Genomic DNA, 18869 nt, shown 5'->3' on the forward strand with positions numbered 1-18869 from the left:
TAGTGCTGAGTGTGAACAATTCCTTGAGATCTCAGGGACAGCAGAAACACAATAGGATACACCTGTAATATCTGTTGCTTATCAAGACACAGAAACTGCTAGTCATATCCATTTTTGTGTTCCTACTGAAAATGGAGGTGTCAAGTTTTAGAGAGTTGTGAAAATGAAGGACACTCCCTTCCACTTCAAAGTTCACTTCTCAATGACATCCATGGTAGCTGTAGATCAAGTTTAAGGGCCTTCCTAGGATGTCTCACATGTGAACTGTACTAAAGATTGTGGCATTGTTTATAACAAGAAAAACAACTTCCTAAGTGAGCCTTACTAACAGAAATGAAGCCAACCCGGTGACACACACTTGCAAGCTCAGTGTGTGGGCAGAATAAGTCAACTGATGCAAATTTGAGACCAGTCTGGGTGCTTCAGGCCTGCCTCAGCTCTGCCATAAGACAACCCTGAAAACTAAATGGAAAAATAAAAACGGAAAGGTGTAATGAGGTGAATTAAATTCAGTGTTCTTTATCAGTGGAGAAAATGGAACACCACCTATGTGTGTCATCATGCTTGTTTCTTATCCAGAAAGAAATTTTTCAGTATGATATTTTGAGAACATAATATGTAAGTTAATTGACACTGAATTGCTTTGCTCTGTGTGTTTGTTGGTGTGTGTGTGTTTGTGTATTATTCATGCTTGCATTCATGTGTGTTTGGAGACCAGTGGAAGATGCTGGTTGTCCTCCTCAGTCACAACTCCACATTGTTTTTGAAACAGGATCTCTCTCACTGACTAACCTGCTGAAACTATAAGCAAGCCCTCAATTGAATGTTTTCTATTATAAGAGTTGTCTTTGACTTTGTCATGGTGTCTCTTCATAGCAGTAGAATACTAAGACACTCTCACCCCCCCTATTCTGTTATTTGTAAAGTGATAAAGGTAAAAACAAAACAAAAAACTCTCAACAATATTGACATTTATGAATTAGAAATACAGATGCGTCTCCCTATCTGTGTGATAAATACATGGCAGGAAAGGACCATTTATTCTGATCATGGCCTGATGAGTATTGTTCATGTCTAGAAGGCATGGTGCCTTGCTCCATTCATAGTGACGGAAGCCTGAGAGCATGTTGCTTACATGATATGGAACAGAAACCAGAGCACCTTAGGGTTTTCTACTTGATGTTTTTAAGTTATGGATCCTTAATTTTTTCTTAAGATAAACACTTGGCACCTTGTTGTTAGAATTAATTTGGGTGTAGAATAATCTTCGGAACTGAAAGTACCCACTGTGAATTAGTAGTCACAGAAATAAAATCATCTTTACTATTTTTTCTAGTTGTTGTCATACAGCCATTTTCTTAAGCACCAAAGCCCCAATACCACATATCACTGTTAACATGCATTTGCTATAACAATCTGTCTTTTTTTTCTTTAGAAACTAATGTAAAAAATAATCAAAGTGATGAAACCATTTTCCAAACAAAAAAATAAGTATGTAACAATTTCTCACTTTGTCTGTGGATTTAACATGTTTTCATGTAATGTTAGTACTCAAAACATCGGGAAAGTCTGAGAGTTAAAGTGATAACTAGGTTTTCTTAAGTATAACTATTCTCTTATGTGCTTCTTGTCAGAGATAGGACCCAAATTTGACTTTCCCATTATTCCTAGTCTAAGTGTTGTGCAGGCATCAATTAATTTAATCTTGCCAACATATAAGATTTTGTTTTAATTTTGTACATGAAAAAGATTGAGTGAAACAATTTTGATAAATCACAGTACATATAAATTCAGTCATGTTTTGAACTTGTCAAATATTTTTGTTCTTTTTTAAAAATGAATATATACATTATCTTTTTGAGATATATTTATTTTCTTTGTATGAGTGTTTGCCTGCATGTATATGTGTGTGCCAGGTGGAATTCTGGTGCCTAGAAGTTAGAGAGCTCATTGGATCACTTGGAACTGAAGTTAAGGCTGATTAATGTCACCATGTGAGTGCATGGATCCAAACTTGGGTCCCTGAAAGAGCAATGAGTGGTCTTAATCTCCGAGTCCTCTCTAGCTCCTTAGTCCCATTTGTTACAGTTTGCATTATATGTTATTCACATTTGTTTGCTTACCTAGTACAGCAGGTTTCAAAGGTATAAAGTATACTTGATTCCTTGATTGAAATAAGCTTAGATATTCATCATTCTTCCCAAGAGACCATGAGAGACTTGGGAGATTTTTAAGTGTTTGAAATATGCTTTAGAGATTGGATATTTCTATGCTGTCTCATATGTACCTAGCATGCATGCTTGTCTAGCTATATTTTACAGGTAGGCCCAAGTAAAAACTATGAATAATGCAGAAAATTCTGTTCTCTCCTCTGCCAGACTGAGGTTCTTGGATTGCATAACATCAGAATAATTGTTCTTAGGGGAGCTAGCATTTTCTGTATATTGCCTCTTAACACACTTCCATTACGATTTGTCATTTTTATCACCTCATAGAAGCACTGTGTAAGGACACGCACAGAACAAGTAGTTTAGATGATGATGTGAGCATTCAGCACTGCATCCTGCTTTCATGCTGGTGGCTACTGCTCCATGATAGTAAGCTGTTTTATTTTTTAGATGCTTTTCATGTCATAAACTTAGTCATTCATGTGTGTAATCCAGTAATTTCATTACTTTCAGGAATGGTATATTCATCCCAGAAATAGGATTTATAGCATTTATATATTTCTGGTTAGAGACTCACACATTTCTCATCACTCTGATTCCCTTTCCCAGCTCCAGCCAAAATGGTTTCTTTTATAATTGTATCTATAGAGAATTTTCGGTACACATGTCCTGGAATTGTACCATAATGTATTCCCTGGTATCTGCTTGCAGTGAATAGCTTTGAGGATTATCCATATTAAACATTTATAGGAATTTTGCTTCTGTTTCTTCCTCAGCATTCCATTATGAGGATGTGCTACATTTTATTTATTTGTTAAGTATTTAGTGGATATTTAGGATTTTGTGACACATAAGCATAAAAATCATGGCTTTAAAAATGTGTAAATTACTTTGGGTGTCATAATAATTGGATTTAACTTTCTCCTCTACTAATGATCTGTGATATCTAACAGTTGATACATGACACCAGGTCCCTTGAGTTAGAACTAGTATTGAGTCCATTTTCCATTGTATTAAAATGATTTTTTAAATGCATTTTCCTTTTAAACACTTCCATTTTCACAACTGTGTTCTCAGTTGATAATAGGTTTGCAATTAGGAGCTTCAAGTTTGTTCATATGTTGATGTTTGTAAAATAGACTCATTAACTTGTTGTTCTGACTAGTTTGCTTGTACATGTTGTAAGACAAGTCTTGAAGTAAATTATACTAATTCCTTAATAGACCATCTTACTATACAAGTTTACTTTTGCTTAAATATTCCCCATTATAAAATTCAGTTGATGTGTGCAACACAAATACCCATATTCAACCATTCTACTGAGAAAGTTGAGTAGTGCATTTAACTGCTTCTGGATAATGACTTATTTGTCTCTGTAGAATAGGGCTATTGTTGTGCTACCGACGTGCTGGAAAATGGGCTTGTCTAGTGTCCTGCATTGACACTGCAGTCCTCAGAAAGATTTTACTTATTTCTCTTGCTTTTGACCTATGTGTTATGGGGCAAACAATGGTTTCACATTTTAAAAAAAAGTTTCAATTTTGTTACCCATGTGGTATGTTGTTATTGCCACTCAGTAATGACAGTTTAACACTTCCTATGTTAGTAAGGTGACACATTTTAGTTTGCCTTAGATAGCAGCAAGCAACATTTTCATACTTTCTATTGTTTCTTTGGGTTTTCTGCTAGGCAAGCCCCAGGTGCCTAGGGTAAGTAACTGATGACCTAGAGATGGGGAAGATGCTGGAGATAAGACTTTAGAAAATGACTGCTCCTCCCATTCTGAGTAGAGAGAGGAACTCAAGTAGTTAACTTACTTGGAGTGTGATGGAGTGTTCAGAAATGAACCCTGAAGACACAAGAAGAAGAGAGGTCTTCTCTGTATGGCTAATCTTTATGCTTTAGAAATTTATAATTAGTGATAGGCACATACACACACATGTGCATAGACACACACATATACATTTACTCTGAGAAATTTGTTTGTGACATATTGATGTGATTTAAAGAGTGTAGGTCTCAGGAAGGAAGCTGTCATGAATTGCCCCCAGAGCTGCTTTATTAGTGCATTACAGCCCAAAGTGGGAGGAAAAGAGCTTTTAATTCCCTTCAGTTCCCAAGGAAAGGAGAGTTGTCAAATCGCGTCAAAGTGCAATAGTGTTGAAGTGAGAGACTCAGTTCCCAAATGAGTTTTAGCATCACAGGCAAAATCAAGAGGGTCAGTCAGCAGACCCTAATTTGCAAAGCAAGAAGAAAGTTTTCAGCTCCTACTTGTTTTCAGGGGGTGAGGTTTAAGTTCATTGATATTTGATCTAGGCTTTATGTTAGGGGTCATAGAGCAGAAGGGCAGTAGATAAAATGTCAGTGTTCTCTTTGGTATGGTTATCAGGGAGCTGGGCTTGCCAGCCATGACTAGTGAGAGAGAGACCTCAGCACTGTGTAAGAGCTGTAATGTCACAACCTGTATTGCTGCTCAGCCTGGAGCACATGAGCACATTGATTGTCTGGATAGGTTCCATGATCTCTAGGAGCCTGCCTGTCTCTGCCTTCCTACATCAGAGTTAAGATATGTAGTGCACCATGCCTTATACTTCTGTATGCTCTGGTTCTGAACCTAGATCCTCTTGTTTGTATAGGCAGCAGGATATTTGCTGAGCCATCTCCCAGACTCTCCTTAAATTTTTAGTTCCCCTCCATATTTATTGTAGCAGAAACCTATGGATTCATCCTAGGTTTCCATCAATAAATGAAAGAATGAATGATGAACACACACACATACTCACTCACTCACTCATACACAATAGGATTTATTCAGCTACTAAGGACAAAATTACACCATTTGTGGGATAATGGAACTGGGAATTATTATATTAGTCAAAATAATTGAGACTCACAAAGATAAATCCCATCTCATCCTCCTCCCCACTCTCCTCTGTCTGCTTTCATTTTGTTTAAAACTTGAAAATAGAAGAGGGAACTATTTCAAATAGTAACAAAACTATCCAGAGATAGGGCAGAAATCAGCATAACAGGTTGGCAAGATCAAAGTACATGATTAATTTAAATAAAATATCACTTGAAAGCCATCACTTTGTAAATGAACATATGCTAATTCAAAAATTTAAATTTATTTGTGATTAGATCAAAGAATCAAGAGCGCAATATAATTAGTAAGTGAGAACATAACTGTGTGAAATACTTTGCTATAAAATACTAGTGCAGCTTAAAATGTTGAGATCCTTTTTCACTATTTCAGAGGTATATACACATGTACATGTGTAAGAGATAATGAGAATTAATACCAGTTTCTGATCAGAGAGCAGTGAATCTAACATTCTAACACATCAATACAATGTGGGTAGCTTTGAGGTAGTATTGTCATTGGAGCCCAAAACAGCAGAAATTCAGATGATACAGACTGATAAATGTTCCTTTAAAAATGCTGTATTAATAATGAGAAAACTGTGTATGGTTGCAGTTCCACTCTTTTCAAAGCATGGATGCATGAAAGTTTTATTTTTCTTTTCTTTTTACCCAAGCATTTGCACCATAATGTTTGTCAACTTGTAGAATATCAATAATAAGAAAAATGCATTTCATTTGTAGAATTCTGAAGGATTATTTTAATTTCATCCAATGAAATCTATACAAGTGTACTGTTGAAAGGGATTTAAGTCATAAACTTGGAACATTCTAGGCAAACACTCTACCTCACTGTTGTGTGTTTTGTTTGTTTTAAAGCAAATGTAACCAATTTTGTCATTGAATGGAACTTACTCCCTTGCTGAGGACTTTTCATTGGTGATTAGGCAGAGTAATGAGGGTACTGTTCCATAAGGCAGATATAGCACAGGGAAATCCAGATTGCATTCTTGTTTCCTTCAGCACAGGTCCCAGTGGAATAATTGTTAAGATAGGTGAATGTTTTTGTGGTGCGTAGTTGATGGATCTTGCCTTAGAAATCTTGAAACCTTACAACAACCTAAAAATTAGGCCAGGATGCCAAGAGACATTGTAAGGTTATATAATATGAGAAGTCAGATACAGTGCTGTCTTGGGACCCAGTTTTGAGAGTAGGGGGGGTCAGATGCCCCCTTCCACTCTTAAGATGCCTAGCTTTCCATACCCCCTTTAAGCATACACAGTGGAACTAGAACTTTAATTTCTAAATGGAAAGTAATCAACCTGTCTATCATATTTGAGGTTTTAAAATTTTAGGTTATGTCTGTAAATTGCCTATTTCAGAGAGTAAAATTCTTGGTATTATTAGGAGGTACTTCTCCATGGACCACTCGTGTTTTAGGTTCCTACGTATCTGAGCATAGCTGTAAACAGGTTTGCTGTGCTGTCTTCTCAAGGACATAGTTACAGACAATGCTGTGAAGATTGGTAGTATCTCTTTCCTGGCCAGTGGCTAGATTTACTTCTCCATACAAACAGAAGCCCCCCCCTCTCTCCCCCTCTCCTCCCCTCTGCCCCCTCTCTCTCCCTCTCTCTCTCCCTCTCTCCCTCTCTCTCTCCCTCTCTCCCTCTCTCTCTCCCTCTCTCTCCCCCTCTCTCTCCCTCTCTCTCTCCCTCTCTCTCCCTCTCTCTCCCTCTCTCTCCCTCTCTCTTCCTCCCTCCCTCCCTCCCTCCCTCCCTCCCTCCCTCCCTCCCTTCCTCCCTCCCTCTCTCTCTCTTTCTCTCTCTCTCTTGTAAACTTTGGGCAGATTTGCTAGCAGTTCCTTTAAAAGCGTTCCACATCAGGGATCTGCTGCTTTAGTCAGGAAAGCAGGGGATATCTGAGCATAAGGATTTGAGTTCCATTCTGTAGCACCTAGTGAAGTCTGAGCATGGCCCAGTACACCTTTATCCCCTAGTGACTGTGAAATGGGGCAGGGTACAGAGCTCCAGCCAGCCTAGCTGAGTTTTGTGCTTCAGATTCAGTGAGAGACCCTTTCTCAAAACAATAGAGTACAACATCCACTCTAGTCTCCATGTACACCATAAGGATATGCATTCATACCTACCCCTGCACATATAGAAATGAACATGTGTGTGTGTGACACACACACACACACACACACACACACACGCATACACCAGAAGACCACAGTTTTCTAAGCTTTGGATTCTTGAGCTGTCAAATAAAACCCCTGATTGCACATCATCCACTTTGGTCACTTGGTTTATATTGGGATGCAAATGGCATCATTAAGTTCCCACCCTGAGAAATATCTCTGGGAATTTCTTTTAGTACCTGAAATTATAGTACATTGTAAGTTGATTGAAACACTTACTTGCGTATTAACAGTTGTTTAACTGACAGATACTGGTATAATTATGTGACTAAACCACTCTACAACATGTAATGTGCAGAAATTCAGAGTATACTGTGGATATTTGTGTTTAATGAGAAAGATATGTCTCATTAGAAACTCTCTAGGAATCAGAAAGGTAGCAGTCTCTAAGACCAAGTCCCTCAGGAATTTGACTCTGATTGGTTTCTGGTTTGGAGACTGTTTTTCCTCAGAGACCACAATTCTTAAATATTTAAGGCATATTTTACATTTATATTGCACCCATTACTTAAATTAAAAAAGTTTAAAGAACTTTTGGGTAACATTTTCATTGAGTATTAAAATGAGTACTTGAAGACCTTTATGTAATTCCTATGACAATCTTAAGAATTTTCTGTAAGGCAAACATTGAGCTGAACTTGTGTTCCTATCTGTCGCCTCATAATTAAGACTAATAACTAACCTTGCCTGTATAATTCTCAATACTTTGGAGCATGTTGACGTTGACATGGCAGAACAATTTCTTCCCAATTAGTTTTTATTTGCTTTTTTCATTTTAATAAGATTATTAGTTTCCTAATAAAAATGTACTCAGACTTTCAGAAGGAATTAAGGTTATCTGCATCTAAATAGATTGTTTTTGAAGTTATAGTTAATTTCAGTTCTTGCCTTTTTGTTAGAGCCAAATCACATCCTTGGAAAAACAAACAATTAACCCAATAATTAGCCATAATTCTTTTTCATACAGTTAGTCCTTACATGCCAACTTGAATACTTTATGCCCACTCTTTAGCTATGCTTTTTCTATCCTTTCCATTTCTTTTGGTTTCTCTTTTCCTTTTGCTCTGGTAGGCACAGAATACTTGACTAAGTTTTTTTCCTTTTATTTATTTTTTCTTTTTTCTTAAAAGCCAGGTAGATGCCTGTCTTCCTGCTTATGTATATATCCACCTCTGCAGAGTTTATAGGGGACCATTGTGAGTGCAGTATTTAAGAAGGAGAGGGGGAGATTGTGTGTATCTCCCTGAACTGTGTATAGATACATCTGTGTTAGAACACTTGAAGCCTGCTGTCACCACTGACACCTGTGTGGTTTGCAAGGGCAAGAACAGTCATTTACTTCTAGAAGCACAGCCCTGTGGAGTTTTTTCTTTTCAAGCTTTTTCAGGTCTGAGGATGAGTCTTCTGCTTGGATGTCCTTTCTGGAAGAGAATGGCAGTAAACTCTAGCCTCTTCTGGGTTATCTTTTAGTGTGCCTTTCCCATGTCTCTCTGCCTGCCCCATATCCGTCCCTCCCTTACTCCGTGTCTGCAGTTTCTTTTCTCCTGTTTTTGACCTTTATAAATAAAATTACACAACGGTCTTTTCATGCAGTTTATGATTGAAAGATTTCTCTGCCCTTACATGTGAAACACTTAAAAAGAAATTTAGTCAAGGAGAGGCTCCCCCTCCTCAGTTTGCTAGAGAGCATGCTAATGAAAACACACACACACACAGAGAGAGAGAGAGAGAGAGAGAGAGAGAGAGAGAGAGAGAGAGAGAGAGAGAGAGAGAGAGAGGAGAGACAGGTAGAGGGGAAGAGAGGAGAGGGGGAGGAGAGGAGTTGGGGAGAGGGTAAGAGAGAGGAGTCCCTGTCCCTGGTGATCAGTTTGGATTAAGCTGCTAACTTGACCATACTGGGTTGTCCTTTCCCTGCTGTTTGAGTAGCAGTACAAGTTTGCTTAAGTCTGTTTTGTCTGCACCATTCACATTTTTTTAGCAACATGGCTTTTTTAGCAACCTGCCCAGAGGATAGCAGACCAAACATGCACTTATTGCTTTGTCATTCTTCAGGTTTTCAAGTCTTTAACCTGTCTGTGTCTTGGTATAGGCTTCTTTAGATTTTTTTTTTTCTTTTGAATGAAAAGAATTTTTATCTGTATTTAGAGCAAAGATTGGGGGAGTGTAAAATGTATTTTATTTTATCTTGAGGATAGAAATTTGATTTTCCTTAATACCTTTTTATAGACTTTAATGTCATTTGCAAAACTGAAATATTCTGTGCAAGCCAGGTCAAAAAACATTTAATCTGTATACCCAAATAAAGACTATTAACAAAGATTAATTTAGGTTAAAAATATAGTCTTGGTATATTCTATTTATATGAAATATAATCTATGAAGTTTTAATTTCTCATGAATCCTTTTTGTAGCATAACAAGTGTTGGTTTGGTAAGGGAAAGTGAGAACATGAAAATGGGAGCGGCTCCAAGGGAGGAGAACCCCTCCCTGTAAGCCTCCCTCCCTCCCTCCCTCCCTCCCTCCCTCCCTCCCTCCCTCCTTTCTTTCTTTCTTTCTTTCTTTCTTTCTTTCTCTTTTTGTTGTTGAGACAGGGATTCTCTGTGTGGTTTTGGAGCCTGTCCTGGAACTCCCTCTTGTAGACCAGGATGGCCTTGAACTCTCAGAGATCCACCTGCATCTGCCTCTCTAGTACTGGGATTAAAGGTGTGCACCAACCCAGTGCAACCCAGTGCACCCTTTTAACTTTTAATTGTATTTCATTCCAGAACCTTTTGGCTGAAAAAGTGGAGCAGCTGATGGAATGGAGCTCCAGACGCTCCATCTTCCGCATGAATGGTGACAAGTTCCGGAAGTTTGTGAAGGCCCCACCTCGAAACTACTCCATGATTGTTATGTTCACTGCTCTCCAGCCTCAGCGACAATGTTCTGTTTGCAGGTATGTATGCATTTAAACACTTGGAAGGAGTAGCCCAGCTTATATGCTTATATTGAGATACACACGTTTACGAAAATTCAGTAAAATTTTAGTGTAAAATAAAACTGAATTGAAAAAGTAAGCAATAAATCAGGATATGGACCCATGTCACAAGCATTTGTTAAAACTTATTTCTCATTGTTTGGTCTTAACTATGGCCTGTGAAGCAGTTCCCTGGTGTATTCCTTAACAATCTCAATAAAGGAACTCTCATTTTTCTAGGGAAGTCTGTTTACTTTTGGTCCTTCTAATCATTATAAACTTCTTAGTAGATGACAGAGGTAAACAATTTGAAAGGAGTAAAGCGTTTTCCAGAACGAGATTTTGGAAAGAACACTTGTAATGCATGTGCAGTACATACTGAGATAATGGTAGTCACAAGTAAGGAACTGCTAGAAGTTATAAAGACACCCTTTGTTCTGCTTCCCATGTCTGTGGCTGAAAAGCTGAGGAAAGTCAGCATGAAGTAGTGAAGGATTCATTTTGGGTCAAGTTACCAGAGATTGCAGTTTATGTCCACTTGGTTTTGTGTTTTAGAGCCTGTAGTCTTTTGAAGGGAGGCAGCCCCAAAATAGGTCAAGGATTAAGGGCTGAGATAAAGCTCTCAAAGGCATACCCCAGCAGTCTTGGTTTTCATATGTGAAACCATCTCATAATAGCCTATTCAGCTCTGGGCTTATCAGTGAATCAAACCACATTTGTGTGTGTGTGTGTGTGTGTGTGTGTTTATACACACACACGTGAACTTATGAGCTATCATGACTTAGTAACTTCTCAATAGTACCAGCAGCTGCATACCATGCTTTCAACAAATTAGTCTAGATGACATTTATATTAAAATCATTGTTTCCTATAGATGGCCTCTCCAGCACCTTCTAGGAGTTATGTCTTGCAAAGCTATAATACCACATTGTCAGCAAATATTGGCATTGATCTGCCAAGATACTGAGGGATTAGATCACTGTTTTTTATTTTATTTTATTTCATTTATTTACTTTTTTTACAGCCTTCTGTGCTCCATATTTCACTCTGTGCCTTGAATTTGGCAGCTAGCTGATTGATTTCCCATTGGTATAATTTTGTTATTTCAAGAATGTTATGGAAATTTAATCATTGTAAAATCTTTTATAGCTCTTCTTTTTTAGTTAGCATAATTTCTTCAAACATGACCAAGTTGTTGCATTTGTCAACAGCTTGTTCTTTTTATTACTGAGTAATAATTTCATAATGCAGATGTCTGCAGTTTATCAGTTTGTCTATGCAAGGGCACAATGAAGGGCTTACTAGTTTGCAAAACTACCTGTAGGTTATGTATTTCAGGTGATGCCAAATATTATGAAACAAATGAATATCATATTGAGATTTGATCCCCCTTTCCAAAGTTTTAGGTTTTCTATGTATTATATATTTTAAAAAATCTGAAATGATCATAAACTCAAATCACTTAATGTAACAAGCATTGTGAGTAAGGCATATTCAGCTTATTCAAATAAAACAACTGAACATTTTCATAATGGCTCGTGACGATTAATGCCTTTTTCTATGTACATTAATTTTGAACATCTTTTTGAGTTTGTTACCTAGATAGCTTTGATGAAATAACTGTTCATGTGTTTTGTTCATTGAAAAATGATTGTTCCCATTGAGTTATATGCCCTCATCTATCTGTGTGTATTGTGTGTGTATATAGCTCAGTGTATATGTGAAACTAGCTCTGTGGCTTTGAATGGCCTTCAATTTGCAGCCTCTAGTGTTAGGATTACAAGTGTGTGTCTTCATGCCTGATTGTGTATACTGTAATACTGTATTATAAACAGCCTCAAAGGGAATTGGAGGCACTTTGAGAAAGTCACTCTTTGAGCAGTGAGCCCCCCCCCCCACCATCATGAATGAGTTTTTCTGGTTCCTTCTATGTCAGTATAATTCTGGATGGTTGCTACACTGACATTGTGATATTTTACAATTCGATATAGTCTTTGAAAGCTTCCTGGTTAGTTTTCAAAAATATATGCTTTCCATTTTCAGCCTTTGTTGCCTTTTCCTTCTTTTTATAAGGCTGAGGGAGTTTCTTAGCATCAAGTATGGTTGCTTATGGAGCGGCTAGTGACTGAGCTTTTGGCTTCCTTTAAATCCTTTTTAAGTCATCCTGCTCCTGCTTCACAGTCAGTTTATTCTCAAATTTTAGAATTCAATTCTCACCTCCCTCCCGGGTGAACATCAAAGACCTTAGCCAAATAAAATTGTTAATTATGACTATTCAATACAATTCTCACCTCCTCTAAGTGTTAACTCCAAACTTCCTTTTGCTAAATTATACTGTAGAGAATATTCCCATAATTGCTTAGATGTGTTCTTGCACAAATTTACTCATCTCCAGAATTGACTCTTTTCTAGGAACAAAGTAGCCTCTTTTAAGGTTGTCATTATGGACCAGTAGACCATTTTATTTTTTAAAATAAATCAAAAAGACAATAAAAACTTTCATTTTAGAATCAAGCAATGTTTATTAGCAAAATCTTGATGTGTTGGAGATTAATATAGTATTACACTTTAACTGAAATATAGTAAATATATTTTGATTAGATGTTAACTGACTATATGTATGCGTGTATATTCACATGTGAACACATAAATGTGTTTGTGTTTTATACACATACATACATATATACATACTTACATGCACACATACATACACATGTACTTGTGATTCCCATTCTGAAAGATATACCTGATAAAATCCATTTTATTGTTGACATTAAAGCTGAGAGGTTGTCTACATTGTCTGAAAACATAAAGCTAATCCCCAGCAGGGTGAGGATTTGTGACTTGAGAGCTGTGAGAGTGTAATGCTTTCCTCAAGTGCATGTAGTCATCATTGTTCTGGCCCTGCAGAGTGTAGCCTGTGTCTTGCCTTTGCATACCCAACTAAAATATTAGTCTCTTTTTGGTTCTAGATGCATCAGCTAGTACTATACAAGTGACTGTGGAAGCTTTGTTTTAAGACAGCAGCTCCTGAAGGTCCAGTGTTTAGCATACTGAGCCAAAGCCATACATACAGAACTCATCAGATTTCTGTTGACTACAGTGAAGTCACTTGTAGGTTTGTACGATTAGTTTCTCAAGTTAGCAGATAAGATGAAAGCCATCTATAAATTACATTATGCTGGCATGTACCTTATACATGATTTTGAGACTTCAACCCTTACTTGGTTTTTATTCTTCAAATAATGCGTCTGTGAGAGCTTTAGTTTTGAAGTTTTACACACTTGTTTATCTCCTTGAACAGGTATTCCACTTTGTCAGACTAGAAATCTCCACTTCCATTCACTTATTTTCTGCCCCATGGTTTGGTTGATACATGAGAAATATTTTAGAATCAGGGAGAAGGTCAGCTAATTTAATGGTAGAAATGATGCTGAAATTATTGCTTAGTTCAGCAATTTAATTTTCTTTTGAAGGCACATGTTGTAATTTCAGTCTATTGGTATCCTCTCTGAGTCTCCTTGTCAGGTTGAATAACCCCAGCTCCTGCTGTTGGCCATGCCTCTTGCTGATAGAGGAGGTACTGTAGCACTTGACTGAGCTTTTTTCTGTTTTCTGAATTCTGCATTTAAGATTATGCTTTAATCCTTGATCTCTATCCCTATTGTAATTTCCAACTTACAAGAATTTTGCACAGTTAAATATTTGACACCAGTGTTACTTTTTATAAAGATGTTTTACTAATGGGTAACATTTACCATTTTTTATTTTTTTCCCCCCTCTTTGAAGTAAAGGTCAAATAACCTCAGTCAGACATCAGCTGGAGTGTCTGTGAACTCGAGCAGTTGGTCAGTGCCATGCCTAAATTTGGTAGAAAGTTTTGAAAGAAGGATGAAGCCATTCTGACAGTCTGAGGCCCTCTTTCTCGTCTGTTTTGACCAAGTCAGTGTTGATCTGTTATATTTGATTGCTGCACCTTTTAGTTCCTTTTACATTACCATTCTTACATGTTAAATGTTTTTGTTTGGTTTTAAATACATTGACATCTTTATTTAAGGGACCCAAGATTTTGTTGCTTATACTCTCAATTTTCTTAAATTAGATTTAGGTATTTATTTAGTGTAAGAGTGACACAAAGGTCATTCATCCATCCTTATATCAAGGGGCATATAATGGTAGGTTATTGAGACTCCAATGGTGAGACTGAATATAGATGATGCTCTTTTGATCTGTGTATTATTGTCCAGTAAGTTTTTTATGGTTTTTTGTTTTTTATTTTTTTCTCCATTGTAATATATATCCAAGAGATAATTAGGTCTGGAGGGAAGATGCTTAATTATTATCTCAGTTAATTTTCTGTTCCTGTGATAAAAAAAACACCATGACCAAGGCAACTTGAGGAGGAATTTATTTAAGTTCATGGTTCCAGAGAGCTAGAAAGGAGTAAAATCAAGGAAATTGTTGGGACGTGGCAAAATTAGAAATCATCATGTTAAGTAAAATACACCAGGAGACTTACTACATGTTTTCCCTGTGAATGAGTGGCATTTAAAGAAGTAAACAGAAATCAGGGTAAATTGGTGCTCCTTTGCTTCCGCTCTGGATCTAGGAACTGAATTCAGGTTGTCGGTATTGGTGGCAAGCACCTCCTCAGTGGCCATGTCATCTGACTGGCTCTAAACCAAAAAGGGTTAAAAGTTGATTAATTCAAGGAAGAAACGAAAGATGTTTAAATAATATTCAAAAAAGCATAGAGAACAAGAGAAAGGTGTAAAGAGAAAGAGAAGATGGAAGGAGGTGGGGCAGAAGGAGAAGGAAAAGGGTTTTGAAGCATAAGGAGAAACCCACATGATGGATGGGCAACATACTGCCGAGTTCAGGCAGTGTGGCAGGACCAGAGCTTGTGTTTTCTTCACCCAAGCCTCTTGCTTCTGCCACTGATTTCCTGATGCAATGGCATGTCCCTGCTCAGGATCTGCATCCTCTATAGCTAGCTGTCTCCATCTGTGCCATGGATCTTAGGAGGAAAGCACACTCCACTGTGTCCTATGTCCTTAAGCCAGATCCCACTATTCCCTGAGGTCAAATGATAGTGTCCAAGACAACATGGCAATCCTTGGTGTGACAAATGAAATATATGATCAGGCTTTCCCTGTGTAGTTCTGGCTGTCCTGGAACTCCCTTTGTAGACCATGCTGGCCTCGAACTCAGAGATCCTCCTGCCTCCCTAATGTTGATATCAAAGGTGTGCTCCACCACAGCTAGTTTTGAAATGTATGATCTTTTATTTTCCAAAGCAACAACTTTGGGTCTGAGTCTGACCTTCTCAAGATTATAGAGCTTAACAATGGGAAACACAGAATAATTCTCAATTGCTGGCTAAAATATAGCTTGTAGATCAGCTGCATTCAGAATACCTTTCTATTTATCTTCTAGTTTGGGCCCTTGTGTCTCTATACTTCTGTAAGTGTCTGCCCCACCACCCACAGCTGAGTGGCTTTCTGTGCAGTGAGTATGTGCTCTTTGACTGTGTCCCAAATGCTAGAGTTCTGGATTGTCCTATACTGACTTTTTCTGTATCCCTGTATCCTGTCAGCCGCCCACATCACCAGTTTCTTTTGAATTAGAACTGAAAAATGCTGCTTACTTTTAATACCCCATTTTTGTTCCCTTTGACCTTTGAGAGTGGTCATATATAGTATGTATAGCATTTTCTTTACCATTATAAACCGTTTATTTGTTGCTTTTATAGAATAAAGTAATTTGAAGACAATTATTTGTTAACCATCATGAATTGATAGTGACAAGTAATTTTCTATGTATAGCTTAATTCCTCAGAGATTTATTTAAAATCTGAAGAGAAGAACTGTGAAAGCATTTTGTATAAAGACTATTATGGAAAGATGATGATGGTGTGATGACAAGGATGAGAACTGTAGGTTGAAGTTCAAGGCTTTATGTGTAGTACAATTTTATTCAATGAATGAGAGATTATATTGGTGACAAAAATTTTTAATATTGAAAGATTTATGTAACACAATTATAGACATAGGCTAGAAGGATGACTACCTTCCCTTATTTGGGAAGTTATACTTGATATGATTTATTTGTTTTAAATGCAAAGTTTTGGTAGTTGCTGTAAGGTATTCAAAATAAAGATGGGCTTTTATGCATTTTTATCTCTGTAGCTGGAGATATTTTTCTTATTTATTTGGTTTTTTGAAACAGGGTTTCCTCTGTATTGTTTTAGAGCCTGTCCTGGAAGTAGCTCTATAGACCAGGCTGGTCTCGAACTCATAGAGATCCCTCTGCTTCCCAAGTGCTGAGATTAAAGGCATGCACCACCAATGCCCGGTTTATTTTTAAAATTTTATTTAAAACTTTTTATTTTACATATCAACTATAGTTTCCCTGTCCCTCCCTTCTCCCCACTCCATCCCCATCTTCCTCCCATCCAACACTCCATCCACTCCTCTCATGAGGGTGAAGCCTCTCATGAGGAGTCAACAAAGTCTGCCATATCAAGTTGAGGCAGGACCAATCCTCTCCCCTCTGTATCTAGGCTGAGCAAGGTATCCCTCCATAGAGAATAGGCTCCAAAAAGTCAGTTTGTGCACTAGGGGTAAATCTCGATCAACTGTTGGTGGCCCCATAAACTGCCCAAGCCACTGAACTGTCACTCAGATTCAGAGGGTATAGTTGAGCCCAGTTGAACTGACAGGTTCCCCAGCTGTCAGTTCACTGTGAGTTTCCACTGGTTCTTGTCAGCTGTCTCTCTGGGTTTTCCCATCATGATCTTGACCTCTTTGCTCATATAATCCTTCCTCTCATTGGACTCCAAGAAGCTAGAGCTATCCTTAGTAATAAATCATACAGGAACATCTGTCTTAGATCTCTTTAAGACATATTAATAAGTGTACTATGTAACCCTATTTTATTGGCCTTACATTGCAAATGATTTCATTTAAATGCAGAAGAATCTGGACTCCCCAGTGATGACTTACATCATCTGGTACTTTTCGTGGTAGATTGTTGTCTCTGTTGGGAAAATACAGTGAAAATATCGAGTTTCTTCTTTTCTATATATTAGAGACCACAACAAAGGTAGACAGAAAAGAAATCGCTGTCTGTAGAAAAAGATCTGCTGACAAAGTTCACTGTTTGGGTATAGGTTGTAAACAAGTCAGCTAATGCTGACCACTTAAAGTCCTTCTGGGAGTCTAGATCTTATCATGTGCAATAGCAGGCATCTCTCTTAGCAGTGAATCTGTAATGACCTCACTTGGTGTTACAGCTCTGTGGTAAAGGAAGTTCTCTGACTAACCAAAGGAGGCATTCTAGAAAGCTGGCATATAGTTTGCTTTAAACTTTGCTTTAGGCCCCCCTTTTCCCTTTTCCTATTTTCTCTGTCATATTTGCTATAGTAAACAAATAGACTAACAAATCTTATCCATGGATATGGCTGTGTGCTGGTTTTGTGAAACCATTTAGCAAATCATATGTAGGTGTTTTTTGGGGACTATCAGTGCAGAAAACTTTCAGTAATTATGAACTGCTTATCAATGTTTTTTGCCAATAAGTTACTTTGGGTTTTTTGTTTTGCTTTGGATTTTGTTTTTGTTTGTTTGAGACAGGGTCTCACTGTGTAATACAGGAATCCTTTGTGTAGATTGGGGTAACCTTGAACTCAGAGAGATCCACCTGCTTCTCTGCTGTCCTTCATATAGACCAGGCTGGTGTTGATCTCACAGATATGTCTGTCTCTGCTTCTTTAGTGGAGTGCTGAGATTCACAATGTGCATCCCACTGCTGGCTTATATATTTTAATAGTAACTATAGTTTGTATTTAAATTCTAATGTAATGTCAGTTTTGTTTCCCTGCCTGAGATATTGAATAGAAACAAGAGAATGGTATGCCATTCATCAACTTACTAGTAACCACTGTGGACTGTGTATTACCATGGTAGTACAAAATTCTTCTGTGGAGATTGTGTCTTTTAATCAACATGTACAGTTACTGACTGCTGTTATGTAAGGTATTTAGCTGGTACTAGGAAGATAAACATGAACAGACTCATCTGACAGCTACAGCTCTCCATCTCAGAAACAGACTTGAAATTCTGGACACTTGACAAGTACATGTTTCTTAAACTGCTACTTACCTAAACTAATAAGTATCAAGAAAGAAAAGAGAAAGTGATGACAAGACCTTCCTATTGTTTATTAATCTGAATATTCAGAAACCATATTTTGGAAAGAGATTGATGAGTTATTAAGAGGTACAGAATATCTGGAAATTAATATATGTCATGCTTATATTCTCTTATCTATTGGATTTGTTATTTGACATGATCTAGTGTGTATGTTGTGTCATGTATACCCTCTAGGTATAGAAAGTTTAGGAGAAGCACAGAAGATGATGTAGAAACACTCCTGTCACTAATAAGGCTAGTTTATTGAGGGAAATTAAAGACAACTTTGGGACGTGGTGCAGAGAGTGGGAGGAGAAGAAACTGTTGAAGTAACCTGAAACTGTGCATGAAAAATCTGCTTTTACAGTAGTTGTTGGACACATGGAGGTTTACATAACCCTTTGTCACTTAGGTAGGAATTTGACAAATGGAAATGACGTGCCTCATGCTTTCACCTTTTCGCAACCCTCCAGGGAGGTATTACTCACATTGTC

General features: G+C 37.5%; 1 protein-coding gene across 2 annotated transcripts in view; it reads left to right on the forward strand.

The window, feature by feature from the left end:
* The window catches only part of Tusc3 (tumor suppressor candidate 3), a 155303-nt gene that overhangs the window by 46915 nt on the left and 89519 nt on the right, over positions 1-18869 (forward strand). For both annotated transcript variants that reach the window (XM_051182296.1, XM_051182295.1), the window contains exon 2: positions 9993-10162. In XM_051182296.1, the coding sequence (XP_051038253.1) occupies positions 9993-10162 (170 nt within the window). The remainder of the gene's footprint in view (positions 1-9992; positions 10163-18869) is intronic.

This window comes from Phodopus roborovskii, unplaced genomic scaffold, assembly GCF_943737965.1.
Source record: "Phodopus roborovskii unplaced genomic scaffold, PHOROB, whole genome shotgun sequence".
Taxonomy (NCBI): domain Eukaryota; kingdom Metazoa; phylum Chordata; class Mammalia; order Rodentia; family Cricetidae; genus Phodopus; species Phodopus roborovskii.